This window comes from Catharus ustulatus, chromosome 2 (assembly GCF_009819885.2).
Source record: "Catharus ustulatus isolate bCatUst1 chromosome 2, bCatUst1.pri.v2, whole genome shotgun sequence".
Taxonomy (NCBI): Eukaryota; Metazoa; Chordata; class Aves; order Passeriformes; family Turdidae; genus Catharus; species Catharus ustulatus.
Window position 1 is genome coordinate 18839573 of NC_046222.1, and position 24862 is coordinate 18864434.

The following is a 24862-nucleotide window of genomic DNA, read 5'->3' on the forward strand; positions in this document are numbered from 1 at the left end:
GATTACTGGTAACAAGGCCTTTATTTTTCTCAGTCTGTGTCTTATGCATTTTACAGATTTGTCCTCCTGTGTTGTCACACACATTACTTTTTGTGTTGCTATGCCACCAAACAATTAATTATTGAAGAAAAGAAATTGCATAAAAATTAATCTGTGAAAGTCAAAAAAAATAGCTGAATTTATTTGCTGTACTTTCACTGCTGGATCTGTGTTATGACAACAGATGAAACGGTTTTCTTCAAGATGCTAAACTGCTGTAATCAAAACTGTTTATTAAAATACCTGACGATGGGAAATGATGCCTTGTAATTTTCAATAGGTTTAAACTACTGAAAAATTTGGGTGGGCTGGGGGGAAGGAGAGGTTTTTTTCAAAAACATTTTGCCAACTGAGGTGAGTTGTTCTCAGAGCATGATCTAATGGTCAATGTCTATCTTCAGTGTTTGTCCCATGAAATTCCTTTCTTCATTTGTTACAAAACCACGTATACACTGACATGTAGCAATGTCTGCAGGAAGGAATGATACAGAATATTTCACTAGGCAGTGACAGCAAGGCAGGACTTACTGGAATGTAAAACAGGAACTCCTGTGGAGGAGGGTTGCCATTTCCTGAGCACTTCAGAGTGATGTTATCGCCCTCTTTAATGGTACTGCTTTGTGGCAGCACTTGAATAGTCACCTTCTCTGTTGGGTCTGTGAAAATAATGTACATATTTAATAGCATCAGCATAATCCACACAGCAGCACTATCCATATGATATTCATGGCCCAAAAAAATGTAATTTTATCATCCTGCAGCTGAAAATATTTGCATGTGTAGATCTTTTTATAAAAGAACTTGAAGTTAATCACACTTTCTATATTTTTGCCAATTAAGTGCAAAGAAGTCGTATGACATAAAATTCATTTTTCTTCTCCAAAATACCTGTAACCGAAGCAGCAATGATTACAACCATGTCATGTGCTTTAAAGCAAAAGAAATTCTGATTAGTATGAACCATTTCATGGTGTGATTTCATTATGAGGGATTAACTTGTCCTCTGTGAAATTCCTCCAGTTTGGAGAACTGCAGCAATCAGAAAAACAACTGAAGCTCTCAACGCCATGCATTAGTACTAGATAATAGCCTTCTGGCATTAAAAAGAAATAAATATGAACTAAGCAACTATGTTCAGCCTGTTCTATATGCTGATCACTACAAGCTTTCAGAAAGATAAATCTGGTGAACATAATAGGATCCTTAACATAGTCAACAGAACAGTAAATGTAACATACTTCTGTCATGTTCACTGAAGTTGAACTATAACTTACATTTTACTTTCATAATTTTTTTAAAGCAGAGTGTTCTGTAGCAGATGCTACTCTTTCTAAGTAGAGGCCTAAATATAATTTTTAAAAAATAAAGTAAAATGAACAAAATTAAAATTATATGGGCAGGTAACTCTTACTATTTTAATTTCAACAGATAAATAAAATTCCATCAAAGACGCCAGCCTTGCATTAAGATAGAGCACAGAGCACCTTATTAGACACTAAAGAAGTCTCCACAGCAGAGAAAGTCCTGGCTGACAGGTGATTTTGTGTGTGTAGTGAAGCGTGTGCTCCACAGCCCTCCCAACTCTTTGGGCATTTATCATGTCTGTCTCCTGGTGGGAATTCTCAGTACCAGGAGCTGCATTTCACTGGGGCATCTCCATCACTGAGAGCCCCAACCAGCCCAGCACCTCAGCCCTACCCAGGGCAGGATGTGTGCTGGATTACAGCCAGCCACAGCCTCTGCTCCCATCCACAGCCAAACAAGCACCTCCAGAGATGAAACACAACTTTGCCTGCTTGGAAAAAGGAATGCCCAGCATCACTGCTGGTATGGAATGCAACAGATGCAATGAGACAGCTGGCCAGGAATGACACACATGCCCCTCGTGGTAGCTGCTGGGCCAATTTCAGGGAATACTGCAAAACGTCTTTCCTTCTGTCAAGTTTATGTTAAGATAAAGTTATCATAAAGAATGTCTAGATATATCCTGGAATTGCTTAGGCTTTGTCTCAAGACTGAAATGGGAGGAATTAATAAAGAGTAAGACTTTAGGACTTTAAATTATAACAGGTTTTTCCCCACAGAGATAAACATGAATGGATTAAAATGGACACAGAAACAAAACTTACATTCTTGCAAACCACCAGTCTTTTCTGTAGAAATATCCTACCCTTCTATCTACTGTAATCAATCAGGAGCAAATTTTAATCTATTTTGCTAAGCTAGAAAAAAACCCCAAAGTTTCAGAAGTAAACAGCAAAGACTACTTTAACTGTTGTCTAAGATGAAGAGGTCGTTCTTCTGAGGAAGGTGCAGCCTGAGAACAAGAAGATGGTGTCCATGCAGAGTGGTGCTTGGCAAGAATAATGTTCTCCCCCACTTTCACTAAGAAACAGGAGCAGCCTGGTGAAGGCACATCTTGCCTCTCAGGGGCACACGTGCCTGACTTGTCCCATCTTACTTGGTGCTTTTGCAAATCTGTGATTCTGCTTTCTAAAACAGCAAAAATTCCAGGAACCAGCACCAAAAGGCAGAAATTTAATAAACAAGTGCTGCTATCCCAGAGCTGCCCCAGCCACATTTCAAGGAAAACACCAAAGCTGGAAGCAGCCTGAGTGTGAAGTGTCTTCGACTCTAATCTGCTGTGTAAAGCAGTTTATCCATAACAAGACAGACACCTAACAACAGGGCATGACTGGGGAGTCTGCCTGACAAACATTATCTTTTTACACTGATTAATGCTGAGTAGAACCCCACATAACTGGAGGCTAGATAATTAAATATCTGAGATACTATCTAAGTGTCCAGCTCCAAGACTTCTCTCCTAGTACTCCTTGCTTTCAGTAGCTTCCTTGCTTGCACCTGCAAAACCAAGAATGTAACTGCTGTTAGCTGAGCTAAATTATCCTAACCCAAGTACCATCCAACACAGCAAGAGCTAATTCACACTTCTTGTCATACTAGGTTACAGTGGCTGGCTCCTTCCAGGATGTGAACTGGCTATTAAACCCTTGAGTACCAAAGACTGTACTAACTCAATGCAAAAGACAAAAGACAAAGCCAAAACAAACAATAAAACATTTCTTAGATCCTGACTGAATAGATATATCTTCAAAAATTTTTCTGAAGGCATAATTTTAATCATGTTTTCTCCATTTCTTCAGGAGAAATAGATAAAGTTTCAAGAAAAGAGCAGCAGGTCTTTATGATTTTGTTCTATTCCTTTAGAGATGCAAAAATTATAGTTTTCACAGTTAATCTAAAATAAAAAAAGGCTGAAAGACTTCCATTTCTTAAGAGCTGCCATTTTTTAATCTGCATTATATTTGACTCATTAAAAAATCACAATTATTGAGAAACTAATTAGAAACATTGAACTAAACTAAAAAAGCAAAACCAAATCAGACAGGTCATTATCATCAACTAACAGCAGTCATGAAATGCATCTGTTGAAGCTTGGACATCTATTAATGAAGAATTTCACAAATTCATTTGGAGATGTGTTTATGCAGAGTAAGGATCTGAAGTTACAGCAGATGAAAATACTTAGAAAGAAAATTAGCTAACTCCACACTCTGAAGTTCATACCTGAGGCCTCTTCAGTAGTGAAGGGTGTGCCTGCCTCCTAGTATTTGCTAATTAGCAGCACACTGCCAGAATTAATTAAATTGTGTGTTATTAGATCAGGACTAGAAGAGCTGGTTTATCAAACATTGAATCTTTATACAGAGGGCACATTACACGTGGCCAGTGACCATCCCAGAGCCATGCAGCCTTCGTCTCCCTTCACACTGGGTAGTTCTTACTTGCAAGTGCATGTAGCACATGCACCACAGAAACCTGGAACAGCCTCACCCTCAACAGGTGAAGTGGCTCAAGCATGAAAGCAGAGGGGAAACGAGGACAGCACAGCATCTCTTGCCAAGTAATACCAGCAAATGCGTTTCTGTCATTACAGTTCTTGCCTGGGAACACCTGCCATGCACAGTAGGAGTTATTCATGGTCATGGGGCTCCACAAATGACAGAAAAAACCACAGTGAAATTTGGTACCCAGCTTTATAAAGCAAAACCAAAACAATAAGAAATGCCTCTAGCTTTAAAGTGACGGGATAGGTGTCTGCAGGAATGCCTATGGTATTCCCATTCCCATGGTCCCAGAGGTTTTTTTCTGCATTAGCTCTGCTGGTTGTCATTCTGGAGAAACAGCTGGTAAAAAGACAACCCTAACTTCAGATGAAACCAAAGACCAGCTGCTGCAAGGTCAAAACTGATCCTTACCCCGTGGCTCAACTTTACTTGTAGAGGAAAAGCAACTGTTGTCCAGGCAGAACACACACAGGGCACTTCCAGCCTGTGGCTTTTGTTTTCAAGGCAATGGTGCACTCACACTGCCTGAAGAAACCCAGTGCCTTATTTTCTTTGTCTACAGCTGGATTACACAGTTTTCATACAACATATTGCTGAGAATAGATGCTAGACTGTACACTTAAGAGTCCGTCATCCCCAAAACAGACTCTTCTTCTATAAGAGGAGGTATTACTCAAAGTGTGCAGAGAGGTAACACTTGACTGGACATATTCTGTCTCCTGCTCCTCTACATCCTGCTGTGACCTACTGCCTTCTACAGTCCTTCAGAAGTGTCATTTTACAAGACTTTGAAATGTCTCTTCCCCTGGTCTCCAAGTGCTGCCACCTACTCTGATCTTTCCTTGCCAACAGCCTGTTTTGTTTATTCAAAAGAACATTATGATTTCCACATCTGTCAGTAACACAGTCAGGAAGCTGCTTTAGAATTCAGTCCAGTTAGAAGGAATTATTTACACAAATTCTCTACTCAAAAGTCTACCAATATTCAAATTAAACATTTTAAATGTAAAACACAGCATCTTACAGCTGTGGATAAACATTTTGTGCAAGGTAGACAGCCAGCATTAACTGCTTGATGCTGATTCTGAAAAGATAAAAATATCTGAGTTTACTAAAAACTGTATTGTGTATTTACTGCTTATTTCAGGGAAGCACAGAGAGTCACTTTTATCATCACTATAACTTCTCTTAAAGTTCTCTAAAGCCTATTTCACTGTAGTTTTTTATAGCCATCACTTTTCTCTTGTCAATGAAATCTTGGTATTCAGTATTCTATTGTTAGGAAAAAATGAAATCTCAGGTAAATCTAAAGATAATAAAAATTACCTTGGCAATGTACTCAAACCTTCTTGGTGCAAATCAGTTTTGAAGTAACCGTTTCAATAGCCAAGCACTCTCTAATTTTGTAAACTGTTTCTGATTTTGTTTTCCCTTGCCCTGGAGGTGGACTTTGTGCAGCAAATGATAACTTACAGTGAACATCGAAGACAACTGGTTCAGACTGCATTGTTTTCTGGCCAGATGGTCCAAAATAAGTCACAATGCAAGAAAACTTGGCATTTAGATCCTCCTTTGTTGGCATGTATTGAAGGGACGATGTCATGGTGAAGAGTCCGGTTGTTCTGTCCACAATCTTTTGCAAATTTATGACCACAACTGAAAAGGAAAAAATGTTTCAGTGTCACACAGAATTTGAAACCTTTTTCCTGTATGTTGTTGTCTGCTCTGCATTTGAGATCAGGCTGCAAACATACAAGAAACATGACCCAAGAGCTTGTATAGTTTTCCTCTAGAACTGTCACTGAAGTACACCAGCAATATTTACCAACAACACACTCCTAACCCACCAAATATTTTAAATCAAATCCAAACAAAAACCTAGTTGCAAATGGAGGTATGGGGGTCTTAATACAAATATCAGCCTAATTTGTAAGACAGAAAGAAATCCTCAAAAATTATGGCAAAAAATTTAGGATCAAATTTATTTTTTAAGCATGCTCCAATGTATGGAAAGAAAAATACTGTAGCCTTATCAGTCTGTCAAAGTTGAAAAGAAGGAAATAAAATAGTTGTTCTTACATATGCTGGAAAATAAATAGTTGCATAATATGATAGTTTGTGTGGTCCAAAACACAATACTGGACAGGCATAAAACTGAGACAGTTAAAATCTTGTAAGAAGTTGGGAATTAGACACAGATTTCTATTAGTTACACAGGCTCAAAAATAGCCCTGTGATATAATTAATAAAGGCCATTCTCCTTTCCATGATGTGTATTTAAAACTGGAACTAAACCAGAAAGATTATGTGGTGTAGCTTGGGTACTGTGAAAGGCCTGGACATCTCCTTCCAGCTGTATCTTTCCACATGGGCAGTTTTTCTCAAAGGAAGAACACATCAGAATAAGGCAGAGCAACCCTTACAAGCACAATTCTCCATGCATACACCCATGTGTGGATCCAGGGGCACTGACCATCACCAAAACATACCATCATCCACGGGATGCAAAACTCTCCCATTTTTGTACCATGTGACATTGCCCTCAGGATAGCTGTCTCTGGACACGCACTCCCCAAGCTGCAAAACAGACAGGAATCAGCCACTGGCTTTAACATAATTCTGTTTTTACTTAGGCTATTTCAGGTCAACAGTTCTAGAAAGTTCAAATGCTTAACCTCAACCACTTTTAAATAGGGTATATCATCAAATCAGTGAGGTACAATTTGGAAGAGGGTTTTGGGTGTAAGATCAGGGTGGTTCTTGCTTGCAGATCAAGCAGGAATAAATAAAGAACAAGGCAACTGTTCTGTGCCCAGCCTGGCTATAGACACACAGGCAGGTGTTCTTTCACCTCTCTGAGCCATCACCTCTGCCTGGACTGTAAAGGGACTTCAGGCAGCTGTTGGGAACATAACTGAGGGAGAATGCTGCTCTTACCATTTGTAGCTTCTCTGTTTCTAAGAGGTTTGCTTGATGTAAGATTTCTGGTTGAGAGGGTTGTTCTAAAACATAAATAGGATAAAAGTACTGGTGAAGGGAGCACAAACAGCTGTTTGAAAAACAAAAAAACACTAAAAATATGTGGACTTTTGAAATGAAACAGAATAGTCTAGTCTGATACAGTCTTACCTACACTTTTCCATTAAAAGAAGAAAAGGTGAAGTACTTGTGTTTCAATATTAGCAAAAAAAAAACAAGAACAAACTCTCACTTTAAATGTGTCACACCTTCCATAATGAATTCCATGTACTCTGAAAATGCATTTTTTAGCCAGACAGACTAGCTCACCACCCAGGAGGAGAGAACCTGATCTGATCTGTTGATTTATAGGATACACATGCTGGAGAAGGAGCCAGTAGTAGAGAAATTTGTGACAAGAAAAAAGCAGTTTTCCTGCAATATTACTGTAGCTGAGCTGTCAACATTATAAAGGAACAAATTCAACCAAATTATTCTTCTAATGTTTATTTTTCATAACTGGGATTGTTACATTTAAGAAATTCAGATGACAGAGAAAAGTGTAATTATTTTAACCGATTCTGTGTTAGTTATGACTCTCTTAAAAAAATAAACTTTTTCTTCAGTGCCAGCTAGTCTTCTTATTTACTTTTATTACGGTAGATGGATCACTTAGGTTGCCAAAGTGGGGGATCTATCAGTGTTTCCATCATAAAAGACTACTTTCTAGGGACTATATAACTTGTCTGTTACAACAGTTTGGCCTGAAGCCCGGAATGCAAATTTTTATCTCCAAAAGAGACAGTTTTCGCCACAATTTTAAAAGAAGAGGGGAAGAGTGAAGGGAAAAAAATAAATCAATGTCTGTACAGTCAAGGAAAGGCTCTACACCCTATCTGTACTTCTTAAGCACGCATACTTTTACAGAATGGAACATTCTTAACCATGTCAGCTCACAGAAGCCTTTCCCCAAATCAAGCCTCCTACAAAATGCTGGATGTACGTCAGTAATCCCAGCCCTTACAGAACTTCACCACTGTCTTGCCAGTCTCTACACACAGTGGTGAAGTCACTGAAGTGCAGATGCACTGCTCCTGTTGTCACAGGAGTAGCAAGGCCGTGTGTTTTCCCAATAATCTATTTTATTTGTGTGCGTGTTTACGTGCAAATGCACAAATACTCTTCACTTGGGTGACTACCCCAGGATGGAACAAAATCAGGTCAAAAGGGAAATGAAAGTGAATAAAAGAAGCTATTCATCTGAAATTTTTCAAATGACTTTGCTTGTGGCAAAAACCAAAATCAAACAAAAGACACAGTCAAAGCTACACACTAAGATATCATATTTTCTTCAAAAGACTAATAAAGATTTTTATTTTTATGGAGATATATGCATGTTTATTTATCTTTTGTTAGTTTTAAAGGAAAAAGGTTAATCTTTTCCATATAAGAACCTGTTGAGGACAAAATATTTTCATGTCAATTCAAGAAAATGTCATTTTACAAGACCATTAACAGGTCTTCTGGGTCAGATTTTTGGGGCCCATAAACAGGGATCATTGCTTGCCTGTCCTAGTCACCAGCTGATCAAGCCACAACACCTTCCCTCACCTCAGTTTTACTTCTTTTTGTCTCTCCTGTCCCCAGGGCTGGTTACAGTGCCTGTTTTTGGTGTGTTGGATGAGGGAAGGGAGGCCCCCTTGCTGAGTAGCTGCTGAGTGGGGCTCTCCCCAAGGTGAGTGCTCTGTGGCTGGGCAGATGTTCCAGCTGAGAGGCTGCACCTGCTCTCTGTGAGCAGCCCTGGAAATGCCTGCTGCCAGATCCCCCAGCCACTGCACGTGCACCAAGGTGATTCACCGCAAAACACTGACTTGGCATTTACCAGCTCAGCGTCTGAAGGGAGAGAAAATTTTAAACTTGGCAGCAAACCCCACTTTGGTGGGTTTGCAGCTTCAGCACACTGTTTATCTCTCAGCTTAAGCACCTGCCAGAGTACTCTGCAACTCTATATAGGCCTCATAATAGAGGGGAAAAGAGTTCACTGCCTACAAAAGCCAAGAGCCAGTGCAGCAGGATAGCAGCTCCTGTCTGCTGGGCTGCTCTGCTTTGAAAACTGGCTATTTAATTCCACAAAAAAGTTGCTGACAGGATCCATCTGGAAAGCTGGTAGTGCTTGTTTGAGTAGTCAGTGAGAGAGACTAGCAGGTGGTACCTGCAGAGTGAGCCAATTCAGCTCCTCAGTCCTCAGATAATCAGGTGCACAGCTGAGGTTGGAACAAGCTCCAGCAAAACCCAGAATCAGTCACAGCTTCTGGGATGCAGCTGAGTCTCAGGTGCATGAGATTCTGGTTTATGAGGGTCACACTGCAGCAGCCTAGCTCTGTACCTGTGGCTCAATGAGTTAGAAACTCCCTTCATTAAATAAATGAAGCTTACCAGCTACTCTTAATTCTTCTGCAATTAGAGCAGGCAAGCAAGCAACTAAAAATGAGAACTTAAAAACCAGACTCAAGAAAATTAAATGCAAAGAAAAGTTAAGAGAACCATAAATAAAGTTGTGAACGCAAAGTGAAAAAACACAAAGGCAATCTTGCTTGGCCATATTACATGTGTGGCATCCTCCTTTCTTATCTTCCCTTAGTAAATAGCTTTCTCTATTAGAATTAATGCATAGAATAAACCAGACAAGCTGTGCTCCATGGCTGAGTTAGCATTGTGTTAATACTTAGTAGAGTACCCAGTAATTCAAGCAGTTAGTGATTCATTTTACCAAATACCACTGCCTCAGTTACATATTTACAACTGTGCAATAAGTAAACATGATAATTCTTTATCATTTCCTTTGAAGCACTGTGTTTACTATGTGTGCTCTGAGCACACTCCTCCCTGTTGTCATTAATTCAATTGTTCTTGCAGTCAAATTGAAAGTGAAACGAGGGAATTACTATTGGCTCCTAATCTAGCTTTAAACTCCTTTATGTGACTGACAGCATTGATATAATTGAGAACTCCCTGACACCTTCTACATAAAAGAAGCAAAAGGCTGCCCTTCCAAAACATGAATTTGTGTTTTTTGAGCAGAGTGTGATCTCTCTGAAACTGCCTGTACCTGCAGCCAGCATGTTCCCACAATAGACTTATTTTGACAGTAAAAAACTGCGCCTGAAGAGCAACAAAGGCCAAAAGCCATATATAAACATGAAGCTAAGGAAGATAAGACACCGCAGACACGGCCCTGTGTCCCTAAAAAGCCACAATGGACGCCTCCTCAGGCTGACTCAGGGTTTGATGGATTACACTTCTGCTCTGAATCTGCACCAGGAAGGGACCAGGCTTGTCCCTGCTGCTGGGTGAGCTCTGAGCTGGGCTTTGCACTGCAGTCCAGCCTTGCCATCGAGCTGTAGGATACCAAACACTCCTGAACCTTGCTGTGCTCTGGGAGAGAACAGCAGACTGGCACTTCTCCTCCCTACCATTCAGCAGGGGACAAAACAAGCATTTGGGGCTGGTGGCTCATTTTCCAGTCTCTTGCCCTCTCCCTCACAGTTTGTGATGCTGCACAGCAGCGGCTCAGAGCCACTTCAAACCTCCCCCCGAAATCCTACAGACCACACACCGTTAATGTTTCCCTCCTGCAGAAAAATTTGCTCTGAGAACAAATGGAAAATAATCAATGCTAATTTTACATTTTTCATTTCCAAGGCCAAATGACATCACATAAGTGAGTCATTATCAAAGCCTAAAATTCTCTTTGAGCCAGCACTTATCATGAATAAACTGCAAGTGCAGGCAGTCCTGTTACATAAATGCCACCAGTAGATTACATTTTTGAAAGCTGCAGAAATTTGCTAGTCTTAGTAATTTACTGAGCCAAACTTACTTTCTTGGCTTTAATCCTGCCTTAAACAAAAGTTTCTGTAATTTATGATACAGATGCTGATGAATGTTAATGGTAGTAACAACTAGATTTACTTACTGAAAACTCTGACTATCGTCGGCTCTTCGGAAACATCATCTTCTGTAACTAGCATACATACAAATCTCTTTTCATCACTGATTCTTGCATTCTTGATGGATAATGTATAGTTTTCTGAGAGACTCAACCTGTCTTTGTAGTCTGGTACATCATCATACTGTACATTTTTTTTTGTTGATGATCTGAAGGCAATAAATACTGGAGATCCATTTGGCATTTCCTATAATAAAAGGACAAACACCTCTATTTTGCATAAACACTCATTTAAAAGTTCCTGAAGATTTACAATTGGTACAAAATTATAATTAAAAAAATATCTGCAAACTGTATCAGATGGCTTTTTTTTCCCTGGGTAATTTCTGATGTACATCGAAGAAATTCAGTGTAATAAGATCTAGTTTAAGACTGCCATGGTACACATTGAGTGTATCATCAGTAGAAATTATTTCAATCCTTTGGCTCAATCTCAGCATACCAAAGAGCTTCCTCTGATAAAAGCTGCTGTTTTTGGCAGAACTTTCCACTGTCTTTATGAAAAAGTATTTGAAATAGAAGCATGTGTGAGCTAGTCTCACCAGATCCAATTTCCTTTTTTTCATTATTGTTTTACATATTCATATTGTTTATTTGGGATATTTAGACTTCATTTCAAACGCAGGATTTAATCAGGCATAACTGCCTATTTTATTCTAAATTAGTTCTTAGCTTTTTTTAAATTTCCCTTTGTCTTTAAAGATCTTGTAGCATGGGAATATACATACAATCAAATATTCTTAATCTGCAAAGTATTGTTTTCTAGACATCCTCCTCATGCAGTTGCCACCCCAAGAAGGAATATAAAGTTGACAGCCTTGCACAAATCTCTTATATTAAAAAAAAATATTTTTATGAGGGACAAAGTTACAGGGGCAGTTCTATAGGATTTGATTCCTTCCTCCTTACACAAACACACACACAGAGCAGTGACAGACAGTGTTTGCCTTTATTTAAAAAGATGTGAAATACTGATTCTGTCTTTATGTTCAGTATTGTGCTGGGTACAGGAAAAGATTTTAATTCTCTTTTATCCCTTATACCTTGCAGCAGTGATGTTAGTAGTGTTCCCAGCAAAATAAGTCTCAGCTGGACTGCAGGGTCCACAAGAGCATGATGATGCTGTGAGGAGATGAGTGGTGTCAGAGCTGGGCAGGGCGCAGGAAGCACCAGCTGCTTGAGAAGTTTAAATTCCCTTACAGTCTTTCTCCCCCTCCTACTTTTAACTCTTGGATTTGTCTAATGTCTGTCACACAGAACACAGTCTTGACTTGATGCTCTTGACAAAAAGTTGGCTGTCCAGTGCAAATGAGCTCCTAGCTCCTGTACCCCACCCAGCTGCAAGCACACACAGGTAGACACTGAAGTGAGCAACAACTGCCATGGTGCAAGTCTTCCAGTGCCTCCAGGTTCCCACCAGGAACCCAAATTGCTCCTCACAAGGCAGTAGAGAAGGAAACAGAGTTCATTCTTCTTCCAATGAAATAATCACCTGACCAAAAAAACCCTAATCCAACCCTCTCTGTTGCCATGCTCTGAGATGCCCAGGGAGAAAAGGCACCACTTTCCCTTGGTTGTGGGGGCTGTCAACAATTTCATATAATAGTAACTTAGACAGGCTTCTTTGTAGGTTAGGTTTCATGTCCCTTTCCATCTAGAAGAAGCTGCAATATCTCCACTTGCTGCTTGGTACTTGTCCAACACAGACAATCCAAATGCAATGGAGAGAAAATGCATTTCATTTTTTCAGAATATCCTTGCATCTTCAGAGAGTTGGACTTGCATCTTCCCAAGAGAAGTCAGTAGACTGAAAAAGATACTGCAAAATGTAGGCAATCCATCTTCTGAATGCTCACATAGAACTGTTTTACTGTCCCTTTTTGGGGAAACATTCTCCCCAGACTTCTGACTTCATTTCCTGAAAATTGTTTGCAGGAAAAGAACTACTGAGTGGATATGGGCTGCAAAAGCTGAAAACCTGAAGAAGGAGCAGGGAGAAATAGGACTCCCCCCACCAATGGCATAAAGGAAAGGAGCTGCGGAGAACAGGACTTCCCCCACCACAGGCACATCATTCTCCTGTAAAAATAGGCTGGTGGATGCCATTTGCAAAAAGACAGAGAGAGAGAACTACACCATTTTAAATCCACTAGAAATTATCTATTATTGCAGGTATGTTTTGTTTGAGAAGAGGAAATTTAGATGAACTTCACAGAGGCAGAAAACCATTTGTCTCAATACAGTCTGAGAAGCAAAAGGGGGTTGGTATCCCAGTGCTCTTATCCACATATGCTTCCAGGTTTCCTTTGACTTAGATGTGCAGGTTCTCCTCGTGACCTGGAATAGCAATCATGTACAGAAGAAACTCATCCTGCAGTGCTCCTACTGCAGGCTGAGCAGCACACCTGGGCAGCACCCATGCTTTTGCCCCTGTTCCCTGCCAGAAATGGCAGTGAAAGCACCAGCAATGCTCCCAAGGTCAGCTCTGCTCCCTTCTCCGCTGTGCACTGAGCACAACGAAGCCTGAAACAGATCCAAGTGACTGTCAGATCAACCAAAGACGGGGACAGTGCTTTTCCCAGGGATGGAGCACACTCTGCTTCAGGCAGCCGACTTCAAAAGTGTTCAAATGTACAACGAGGGCTCTGTCAAGTGAGCGAGACACCACGGGATGACATGCCTGATCTCTAATACAGGTTGGCAGAGAACTCCTGAATAATTATTTCTCTTGAACAATGAGATTAATTCCTCAAACCTCTAATCTGCACTTGGCTGAATTTATGCAGCTTGGAATCTTGCAGTCTTACAAACACAGGAATAAATGGCTTCATATATGCGGCAGGAATACTATAATTTGGAATCTTAAAATCTCACACACACCCACCCAAAAAAATACACATCATATTGTAACAGCTCTAATAAATATAAAGGTAAGATATACTTACATATTTCCATTTTCCAAACATAAGACCATCTGGTACTTCTAGAGGACAAGGCATAGTAATAGTGTCTCCATATATTGCATTTACTGTGTACAATCCCAGAGCTAGAGGAGAAACAGAAAGAGAGGAAACAATTTTAAGTATTTTCTTGAATTCCCATATGCTAGCTAATACGTGGGTCACACCTATTGCAACAACAGCTCCTTTGCAAATGGTTACTTTTGAGCAAGTAGGATTTATCCTCAAATCTGTAACAAAACAGAATTCCTGTCAGTAAATTTTTTAAGTGACTGTTATGATCTCTTTGGACCCATGCTTCCTGCCAGAGTCAATGGAAGCCAAGTGGATTTCTAAGCAGGATTATACCTGCTCAATCAGATTAATATCTACACTACAACCAGGATAGCCTCAAACTTAAAATGTACAAAGGGAAAATCCCTAAACCTTTATTTTCTTAATAAAAAAACCTTCATTCAAAACCAGCCTGGAGAGGTTACATTGCAACACAATACTGTGGGGAGGCCAGCAAAGAAGTGATACTCTGACTGCTGCATAACATTAAAAACATAGGAAATGATGACAAAAAAGGCAATGATGATATTAAAACATGTTCCCTAAAACCTAGGAAAGAAAAAAAAAAAAGCTAGTCTGCACATTTAAATTTTGGAAAAATGAAGTGAAATGCTTCTATGAATTATTTAAGAACAGCTTTTTCGGAAACCTCAGCATAATGTTGTTGTGCTAATGCATATAAATTTACAGAATAAAACTGACCCACTTATTTTCATTGTCCAAAACACATGAATTGAACAAAAACAACAGACCCTAAAATGATGAAGTGCTGAAATGCAAGGAAGCTTGAAGGGGAAGATGTTACAAGTTGGTGCATTTTCTACAGTGCAACTTGGCTCCTCTTTTCCTTAGCTGCCTGTTTTTTGCTGCTCCTTGCACTGGAGAGAGATTTTGCCTCTAGTGTTTGCCCAGAGAGTGTGCTGGCTGCCTGCTCTCAGCCACACATCTGCAACTTCTGTCAGATGCTTTGTCCAGATATTCAGGAACACCCAGTTTGCTGTCCCTTCATTTACAACTGTAGATAAGGGCTTGCTGTCAAAGGAATTGTATTTAAGAGAGTGAAGTAAGATGCTGGTGATGTAGCCAGATCTTTCTGAAGAGAATCATCCATTCCTTCTAGAAACATTAATTTTTCTGGCGATTCAGCCCTTCCATTCTATAGCTGGAAAATGAAACATGCACCCCTAAAGACTTGAGCCACAGACCTCTTTGCTTTTTCCAAGTCCTAAGGCAGCTGCCTGGAGGACCTGACAACTCTACAGACCACACAGATGCACTCAATAGAGAGGTTTTTCCAAGGAATTGGTTTTTTTTGTTTGTTTTTTTTTTTTTTAAGAAAATCATGCCTTTTCAAAGAGCCAAAGACTGAATTCTTTGCCGGCAATTTAAACTAGAAAGACTCCGGAGCATTTTTCTCGGGTGAGGACTCAGAGCTCACTGTTACCATCAGCTCGTATTTATCACATGTATCACAGTGACAAATGAAGCTGTGGGGTTTGTGCTGTGTGATACTGCACAGAGAAGCAGTACTCCAAAATATTTCCTTAGAGAAGCTACAACCTGGATGGCACATGGTTAAGGCAGAAAAGCAGGCTGGAGCTTAACAGACTAAAGGAACACAGGAGATACACAGGCACCACTGCCTGCATTTATTTTAAACTCTTTCCTTCACTCGGCCCCTTTTCAACAAATGCACTGGTAATCTTTTTGATTCTGTTACTTAATTAGCCACAAGCATGCTTCAGATGCATTATTCACACTATAAGGACTGGATGCTCTAATTTTGTGTGGCTCACGGAGACCAGCTGTTCCCTAAATGACAACAGCGGTCATTCCACTAGGTGGTGCTGAGTAAGAGCAATCTTTCAAAATTAAACAAAAATTTAAAGAGATCAGATAACTTCAATTTAATGGAAACAGAAGCAATGTTTTCATATCAAGCTATAAATGGAAGTAAAATTCAAAGCTGTAAGATTTTTTTTCTCTTGGCCCTTTCTTGCACTCATCCTCATTCTGATCACCAGGAGGGGGACAATGCAACTTTGACTTTACAAATTGAATCTTTTTTTTTTTTTTCTCCCTACAGCTAGAAAAAGCTGTCCTTTTTGTCCTTTTTTGGTTCTCTCCCATGGGAGCAAATTTATAACAAACTTGCAAATATATTTCCAATTAGGAAACTGGTTAGTACCTGCTCAAATTCCAACTAAGGGTCATTTAGAAATTTGAAATCTGTAATAGTATTTGGCTTCACATGGAAAGACAAAAACTGCTCCTCCAATATGAGATACTCTTTGGTATTAGCGAAATACTCCCTGTCATTAGAAGAAAACAAAATGACCCCCTAGGATCTGAAATGCTGCTCTCTTCTAGACACCCATTTAGCCCCTGCAAAATTGCTAAGGTAGCAAGTGTACACAACTGAAGAGTCAACAAACAGCCTCATGAGGGTGAATGAAAATGTTTCTGGAGAAACCCTACAGCATTCAGAGTAGGTAACCGATGAATTGATAAAGAGGAAGACTGACCTCTGATTTTAGAACTCTTTCAGCTTTAAGGCATTTCTTAAAATGGACAAAATCATGACTTGCCATAAATTCTGCCTATACTAAAATCACAGTTTTCTATGCATTTGTTAACACAGAACCAGAAAGACACAAGTTTTTCTTTGAATACAGAGAAACAGTTCTTGCAAGAATACAAAAGGTCCTCCTGCCAAATATTCTCATCCCACTTCTGTAGCAACAGATCTAGCACATTGAAGGAGTGCAAATTAATTGAATAACTGCAAGCTTTTACTGCAGTAACTGCACTAATCTCCACAAAATGACCCTACCAACCAATACACTTAAGAAAAAAAACCCAATAAAACACTTCAACAGAATTTTAAATTCCTCTCTCTGTCACTATTAGATATATTTGTAAAATGGTGGGAAGAAGAAGAGAAGAAAACTATTGCTTAATGATATGACAGTGCTTACCATCAACCATCACATTGTGAGGCCTCTTTACATAATTTCCAGCTCATTCTAAGAAAAAGAAAATGAAAGCAGGATCTACAAATACGTGACAAATTGCTCCATGCCCTAACACAGTGCAGGGTCAATGTCAGGGCCCTCATTTCTCATTAACTCTGCAGGAGGGCACAAAGGCGACTGCAGGGAGTAACACTACGTCACCAGACATCATGTCCTCCTTGCTCTATTTCTGGTGCACCTTTCTGTAGCTAATTAAGAGCTCAGCCAGCTTCCTTATGTGATTTTCAGATGTTGTCCTCTAAAACTGGGCTAGTGCTGTTAATAACACCACTAATTCAGCGGCAGGTTCTCGTCCCACGAACACCGAGAGCAGCTCTACCTGCTAGGTCTGAACTGCACCTGTACCACTTTCCTTCCAGTTCTTTACATACATAAGAGGCTTGAGATTTATTTCATTCCCCTCTCTTTGATCCAGTGCTGAAGAAACTCTGAGCCAGATGAGACCTTTCCACACAGGTCAGAACATGGGAAAAAAGAAGCAGCTCCATGATGGCTTAGAGGACAATCCCAGCAGGACACTGGTAAATTGAGACAACATAGCTTTTGATGCTTTTAACTGGAGTACTTCCCACATCCCCATAGCAGCACTAACTGCATCCCTTTTTGCCATGCTCTCTGCCTGTGTTTCACAAAGGAAGAACCAAACAGTACCCACATCTTCAGGGGACAAAACAAAAATTCTTGAACAGAAGCTTAAATGCATAGTAAGTGCTGTACTTATTTTAGATCCTCACCAAAAGCATGAGGCAGGTCATATTTTAGACCCATTATTATTCTTAAATCAACAGGATCATATAGGAGGAATGCATAGAAGGTGAATTTTAAAAAAAGAGATTAGGAAGCTAATATTTCTCCAAGGACATAAAAGCTGTAGGAAGTGCATGGAAAACAGCCGTGTTTTCTACCTGTACGTTCCATTTGCAATAGTGAAACAACTTCTTGCCATAAACACATCTTCCAGGTGCTTAGTAGTATGTTTGGGACAAATGTAAAACAGAACAAGAGCTGTTCAGACAGCCTCCCAGATGCAAGATGAATGTGAACTATGAGCCTGTATCTGAAAACAGACTAGCACAGGTACTGCCCAAGACTCTTCCCAGCAGGACTTGCTTCCAGAGTAGTGGAAATCTGAGAGCTGAACCTTCCTCAGTACCTTGGCATCCACTGATTTAAATGACATCTACAAAGATGTCCTGCATTTTCCTTTGCACTTATTTTTTTACTGCTGATGGTTCTGTCCTGGCAGGTTCAGCAATGCTGCTTTTTATTACCCTTTCTGGACCCAAGGAGCAAGGTCTCATTACTAGAGAACAGCAGGACAGGTTGGCTGCTGTGGTTCTTTGCAGCAATCAGCAGCATGAAGCAGAGGAGGTCAATTAGCAGCTTCTGCAATGGCAGTGTCCATACTCAAAAGCTATTATGTCTGTTTAGCACCTACCTCAGAAACTGTAGTTAACTACTTTGGGAACTCTACACTAGGATTAGCCCTCCCATCTTTCTCCAAGTAGCCCAGACTAGCCTGTACTAAATATAATCTGGGAGGTTACAAAGCTTTGCCTCATTAAATAAATATTAAGTTGTTTGCTAATTTTCTTTCTGCCCTCCACTTCCTAAAGGGATTTCAGCTATATGGGCACACACATAGGTCCTACTGGGCACCTACTTAGGTACCAGCATAAATGGCTGGTACTGACCAAATGATTATTTTTAGGAAATATCACTGTTTCACAAAACCATTACATGTTCTTAAGATTGGGAAGGCACCTTTTAGAATCAGAAGCATTTAGGTAGGGAAAGACCCTTTGGATCACTGAGTCCAACTGTAAACCTAATGCTGCCAAGCCCACACTAAACTATGTCCCTAAGTCTTTTAAAGACCTCCAGGGATGGTGACTCAATCACATTCCTGGGCAGCCTGTTACAGGGCATGACAGTCTTTTTGGTAAAGATATTTTTCCTAAAGCCAATCTAAATGTCCCCTGCTGCAATTTAAGGCCATTTCTTGACTCCCATCTCACTAGAATCTCCTTTTAGGTAGCTGTAGAGAGTGATAAGCCTCCTAGTTTCCAGACTAAACAGCTCAGCTCCCTCAGCCACTCATTACAGGACTCACTCTTTACACCCCTCACCGGCTTAATCACCCCTCATTGAATATGTTTTTATTAAAAGTAATTTTCTTTTTGCTTTCTTAAAGACAGAGCAGTATATGAATTACAGTTGGATGTTGGTACAATACAAAATGTATTAGAAAAAAACTCTCCTGCTTTGAATGTGACAAGACTTGACAGCAGGTGTTTACTGCCCCAACTGCTGATACTTTGATAACGCCTTAATGCGGGTTTTAACATGGGAAAGTATTTTTCATTTAATTAAAAGCACTATTTGGATAAAAACAAATTAAGAGAGTTTACAAAACCACAGACTGGTTGAGGTTGGAAGAGAGGACTGGAGGCAATTGGTCCAACCACTCTGCTCAAGCAGAGCCATCTGCAGTTGTCCAGGACCCCACCCAGATGGCTTTTGAACATCTCCAAGGAAGAAGAAACCACAGCCTCTCCCTGTGCTAGTGCTCAGTCACCCTCACAAGAAAAACATGTTTCCTGATGTTCAGAGCTACAACCTGTGCTTCAGATTGTGCCCACTGCATCTTGTCACTGGGCATCACCAAGAAGATCCTGTCCAAATTATCTTATCTCCAGAGCTGCTTTCTATGCTGCATGGACTCCTCAGGTAAAGCTCAACTTTTAACTACTCCTTCTCCCTCTCTTTCCATTGCCTGGCAAAGTCACCTTTTCAGTGACTCATTTAGTAGGCTTTCAAGATTTTCACAGTAGCAGATGCCCATATGCAGCCAACATGTCATGCACCTTTTATTTTGTCACCTCTACCTGATAAAATTAGCTGAAAAATGCACCAAAACCTATATGGATATAATGGGCCTTTAAATAATCTTTTTTTTTTGCCGAGCCACAACAGCTAGGGAGCCAAACATCACCCTGCACATCTCTACAACAGAGACCCAGCTGCCATTTCCTCAACAAGCTCGTCCTTGTGATGCAGCTTGCTCTACTGAGAACAAGACTCTTCACATGAACTACAACAGGCAGTCCTGTGCACACACAGTGCTCATTAATTTTCTGACATAGCACAGAAAACACAAGATACACTCCAGGATGTCAAAATACTGGTTAAAGCAAGCAAAAAAAAGGCTCATGTTATCAAAACTCACACATAAGACATCTCTTATTTTATCTAGGCGGGTATGATCATTTTTGTATGCGGGGCATGTAAAAAGGGAAGCAGGGCAAACACAAGAAAATTCAGGCAGTGATTATCTTCACCATACAAACATGATTAAAAACAAAGGTGCGTGTGTTTGTTCATATGTTATCTGATACAGGTTGTATAAACAGGTTATATTGTCTCTTATCTCTACCTGTTTAAATAGTGAAACAAATCCACACAAGAGCAACTAAGCCATCAAAAGGACCATTAGTTACAAAGAATCATCAAAAGTATCCAAGAGGGAAACTAATTGCAGAAAAATACATACATCAGTATTTAATGCAGGAAACACTTCTAAAGCAACATAACAGAACTTGCTGAAGGGTTTCTTATACTTTATCACAGTATTCCTTCAATTAGTTTTAACCCTGAATAATACTAGAGCCCAGGCAATTTTAACACCAAAGGAAAAAAAAAAATCCTTTATCATCTTATAAGCACTGATGGAACAGACAGCAATTACTCTTCAGAATACACACTGCTAACTTGAGCTCTTTGAAGGTGTTAAGTAACTTGCACATTTTGCACTGTTTGTGGTTTTTTGTTGCTTTTTTTGGTTTTGTTTTGTTTCTTGGTGTTTTTTTGTTGTTGGGGTTTTTCTGGGTTTTTTTTGGTTTTTTTTGGAGGGGGGAGGAGAAGGGGGAAGGGAAGAAGATACAGCGAAAAATGTGGTTGTGACTGTGGAAGATGCTGAGCTGCTTTAGACAAGCTTGTCAGATGAACACTTACTTAACTCCAATGACACAAGCAGCCAAAACCACACATACAGGAGCACTTATGTACTCAGAGCTGATTTTGACAAGCACTCAAGCAGGCTAGAGAAATGGGGCTTGGCACCCCACAACATTAAGGCACTGGACACATCAGGAAACAGGCAGGGTATTCAAAGCTAAAGAGATACTGAAAGCATCAGAGAGGAGGCATCAAAAGCCAGCAGAATTCAGCTATTTCCCTACACAAGCATTAAGTGTGTCTAAAACACAGCTTTTCTTCATGAATGAAGAAGAAATTCTGAAGGAAACATGTCAGCCCTTCAGAAATTGTCTTTCTTATGAACAATAACAATTATGCCTTTCCAATACCATATGAAACAAGCAGGTTTCCTTATCAGTACAAAGAAATGAGCTATAATTGGAAACTAGCATAGATAACTTGTCCCACCTGACCCAAGCTACACAGGCTTTACCACCTAAATCAGTGAAATCCTCAGCCCACTTCTTCAAGAGGACTGAGGCCATTGCATGCTTCTCCCTGGCTCTTTCCTCTATAGTTCAGCCAGTCTGGAATAGCAGGGATGGATAGTTTGCCTACACATGCATACAGTTTGGCTTTCTAGGTAACCTTAAGTGTGAGCTCCAGGCTGAGCTCCAAGAGTTTAGGTCCAAAATCCCATGGAGCACTTTAACCACAGTTTTCAAAGTCCTGCATAATGACCAAACAGCTCTGAGTGCTGTGTGCCTATTCACAAACCAGACTGCTCAACTGTTGGTAATTTCACTGAGGGCTACTTCTGTTCCAAGATCTCAAAACATCCAGCTGTTTCAGTATTTTGGTCACTATTTTTCCCACTTCCCAAACTAGAAAACAGCTTTCCATCTCTATGCTCCTTTTTTGTATGATTTGCATTTAGCCTGATTTGAAACTGCTTTAGCAGAAGCTTTTGGGAAGATGGAGGGAATTTTCTCTGCAAGGCAGAGGTCTTAGGAAGTTATGTTCTTCTAAGAGCACACGGTTTTGTAGTGGATACCACAGTGCAGAGTTTACAAGGATTATCATCACTGCAAGCTCTAGGGATGTACACACTGAGCATTTCTCTGAACATCCATCATCATCATTGCTAAAGCACTATGCTGGAGAACATACAGAAAAAAGGCTTTTCATTTTGAATGTATCCAAACAGCTAGATTGCATCTAAATAATGGTGACTAATAATCTTTTTTCAGCTTAGTAACTTCAAATGTTATATATAAAGCAATAACCATGACATTTTCCAGATCATAATCACCAAAAGTTTCTAGAATTTTTGATAGGTATGCAAAAGAAATTTGCACATAGCCATACTCCTTTAAAACTTGAATGGCCATCATTAAATGCATTATCATTGTCATTTAAAGTAAAACAGATACTGCTTTCAAGTCAGCAAAGCTTTCAAATGACATAAAAGAGCTGTTCCTAGCATTACCCTCTGCAAAGCTGGAGACTAAATGAGCAGTTCAAAGCTCAGTAACTGATGCAAAATGCTGCTGCAAAATGAACTACTTGTGTCAGCACATCACCCTTCCTACCTTACCACCTCAGCCTCACTCCAATGCCCAGCCCCATGAAGGCAAAGGAAACTGCTAAGTCCAACAGCTCTGAGATGGGACCAGAAAAGCTCCACTTTTTAATCCACTCCCTTTTAAATCAGGAAGGCTCCAAAATCTGCTAAAAACTGCGAGAAAAACCCATGAAAGCCACTAGTGCCTTTGTAGCACATGGGTTTTGTTATAGCAAGATTTCCCTTCCAAAGAGAAAGACCTAAGCTTCTTTTCCCAAACCACCACTTCAAAACATCACCTCTGATTTCAGTGGCCTTCTAATCACACCACTTTATGTAAGCCCTAGCTTTTGGATCAGAATTTTCTCTGTTTCTGGATTCAGTACTAATCCCAAATCAGTCATGTTTGTGGATTTAAATTTTCAAGTCCTTTGAGTAAATCTTACAGGTTTGAAAGAAGTTACATATATAGCAATGTTGCTGTAATTAGAAGAAAATGTAGTGTAATTCCAAGCAAATATTTACAAATTAGACTTAAGGAACACACAACTACCTACTTTAAAATGCTTGAATTGGTATAATGCTAACAAAGACATTTCCACAAGATCCAGGTGGGACCACATCAGAAGACACGCCCAACATTGGCAAACTGTGATCAGCATCAGAAAAACCAGCTATGACTTTTATGAGCACCATACAGTGGGAAAAAAGTTCTTTCCTGCAGTTGATGCTGCAACTGAAAGACCACAGTTAATGATGCACTTTTGTGCAATTTTTTACAAAACATTGCTTAGGATAGTTCTCATAATTCAGAGGAAGGGAGAAAATGACTAACATCTTCTTACAAATACTTCTGTTTGAGATGTAGCCATGACTAAAGGAACTATGATCAATTTTTTTTTTAATGCACTAAAAATTTGAGAACAGTTTATTAAAATAGTTACCAGCATATGGTGTGATTTTTTACAAGTGGTCAGACACATCTGCCAGGGAAGTGAGTTATAGCTTACTAAAGTCTGATGATACAAGCTATCTGCCAAGGGATGAGAAGTAAACGTGAGTCAGAGAGCAGTTTCTGAGTCAATACTGAAAAGAATTTTTACTTTAAAGGGTATATACCTAATTAGGCAAAATGGGATCAACAAAGCCTTTGTGGCGTGGTGAAACTTCTCACTGTTTCTGAGGTTAGCCCCGGCTGCTCCTGAAGCATACTTCTGATATGCCTCTCACTTGCACTTCTAAAGCACTTCTCTGTTTGTTAAAACTACTCACACTGTTCTTTATTTTCTCATTATGCTAGTCAGCAATGCTGGTGTGTATCCAATAACTTGAAGGGACTTTAAAGTTTCCACTAAATCCAATAAAACCTGCAGCTCAAAAACAATTATCTAAAAATCACCACTATATTCTTCCATGAATCCCTTTCTTGCTATTAAAAAAGTCAATAGCATACTAAAAAAGACCTTATCCTTCTTGTTTCTTCATGACTTGATACTGAGGATAGAATATACTGATTTTCTTGCTAGTGAAAGTTTAGTAGCAAGGTATATTTTATAAAACGTGAACTTTCTAAAACATGTATATATATTTTGTGTACTTATTTAAGCTTGCATGAGTCTCAGGAACAAAATCAAAGTAAAGTAAATAATATTGCAAAGTATGAGGGAAGGAAAATATTGCTGATCACTCTAGTTAACAGTAAATAAATGCAGCAGACAAAAAATTAGAAATTAGGGGGAAAAAAGGCAAGCAACACAAAAAAATTTAAAAAAAGTGATGTAGTTAAATTAATGCCACTCGAGTTTTCCTATGCAAAGAAAACTCAACAGCAAACAACTCTTCCCAACACTTTCCTCCTGTGAGTTGTGTCCTTTCTGACCACAGTCAGAAGGAACAAGCACTTCCCTTCCACCTAAGGTCTTTCCAAATTGAAAATTAATGCCTGACAAGTTCCAGCAATGTAATTTTTGTAAATCATGCCTGTTGCCCCTTTACTTCAAATAACAATTTGCTCTGTCAAAGATTCCTATAATACAGGAAAAGGCCAGATCTCTCCTATTGACTGTTCCAGATTTGCAATCACACCTTTCTCCATTATCTGTACATCCACTTGGGCCTTTGTTTACTCATGCAAAACTATCCTAAGGTACCCCAGCTTCTTCCACAGGCTTCCTATCTGCTGTCCATATTCACCTCTGCAACAAACAAAGTGTTTCCAGCAAGCAGAGACCCCGTGGGGAGAAGCCATCATTCCTTGTTTCTCTTTATCACTGCTCTGAAACACTTGCAAAAGATTCATGTAATAATCTCATATGCTCCAAAAAGTAAGAATACAATATTTGGTGAATGAAGTTTTGATAGGTGACTCGCAGAAGGGCACAAGGCACTGACACTTT

At 39.7% G+C, this 24862-nt stretch overlaps 1 protein-coding gene across 2 annotated transcripts in view; it reads right to left on the bottom strand.

Annotated features, from left to right (window-relative positions):
- Positions 1–24862, bottom strand: part of ALCAM (activated leukocyte cell adhesion molecule) — a 116012-nt gene that overhangs the window by 21572 nt on the left and 69578 nt on the right. For both annotated transcript variants that reach the window (XM_033086020.2, XM_033086028.2), the window contains exons 2-7: positions 13821–13921; positions 10843–11062; positions 6846–6910; positions 6398–6485; positions 5382–5564; positions 568–695 (exon numbers count right to left, since the gene is read on the bottom strand). In XM_033086020.2, coding sequence (XP_032941911.1) covers positions 568–695; positions 5382–5564; positions 6398–6485; positions 6846–6910; positions 10843–11062; positions 13821–13921 — 785 coding nt within the window. The remainder of the gene's footprint in view (positions 1–567; positions 696–5381; positions 5565–6397; positions 6486–6845; positions 6911–10842; positions 11063–13820; positions 13922–24862) is intronic.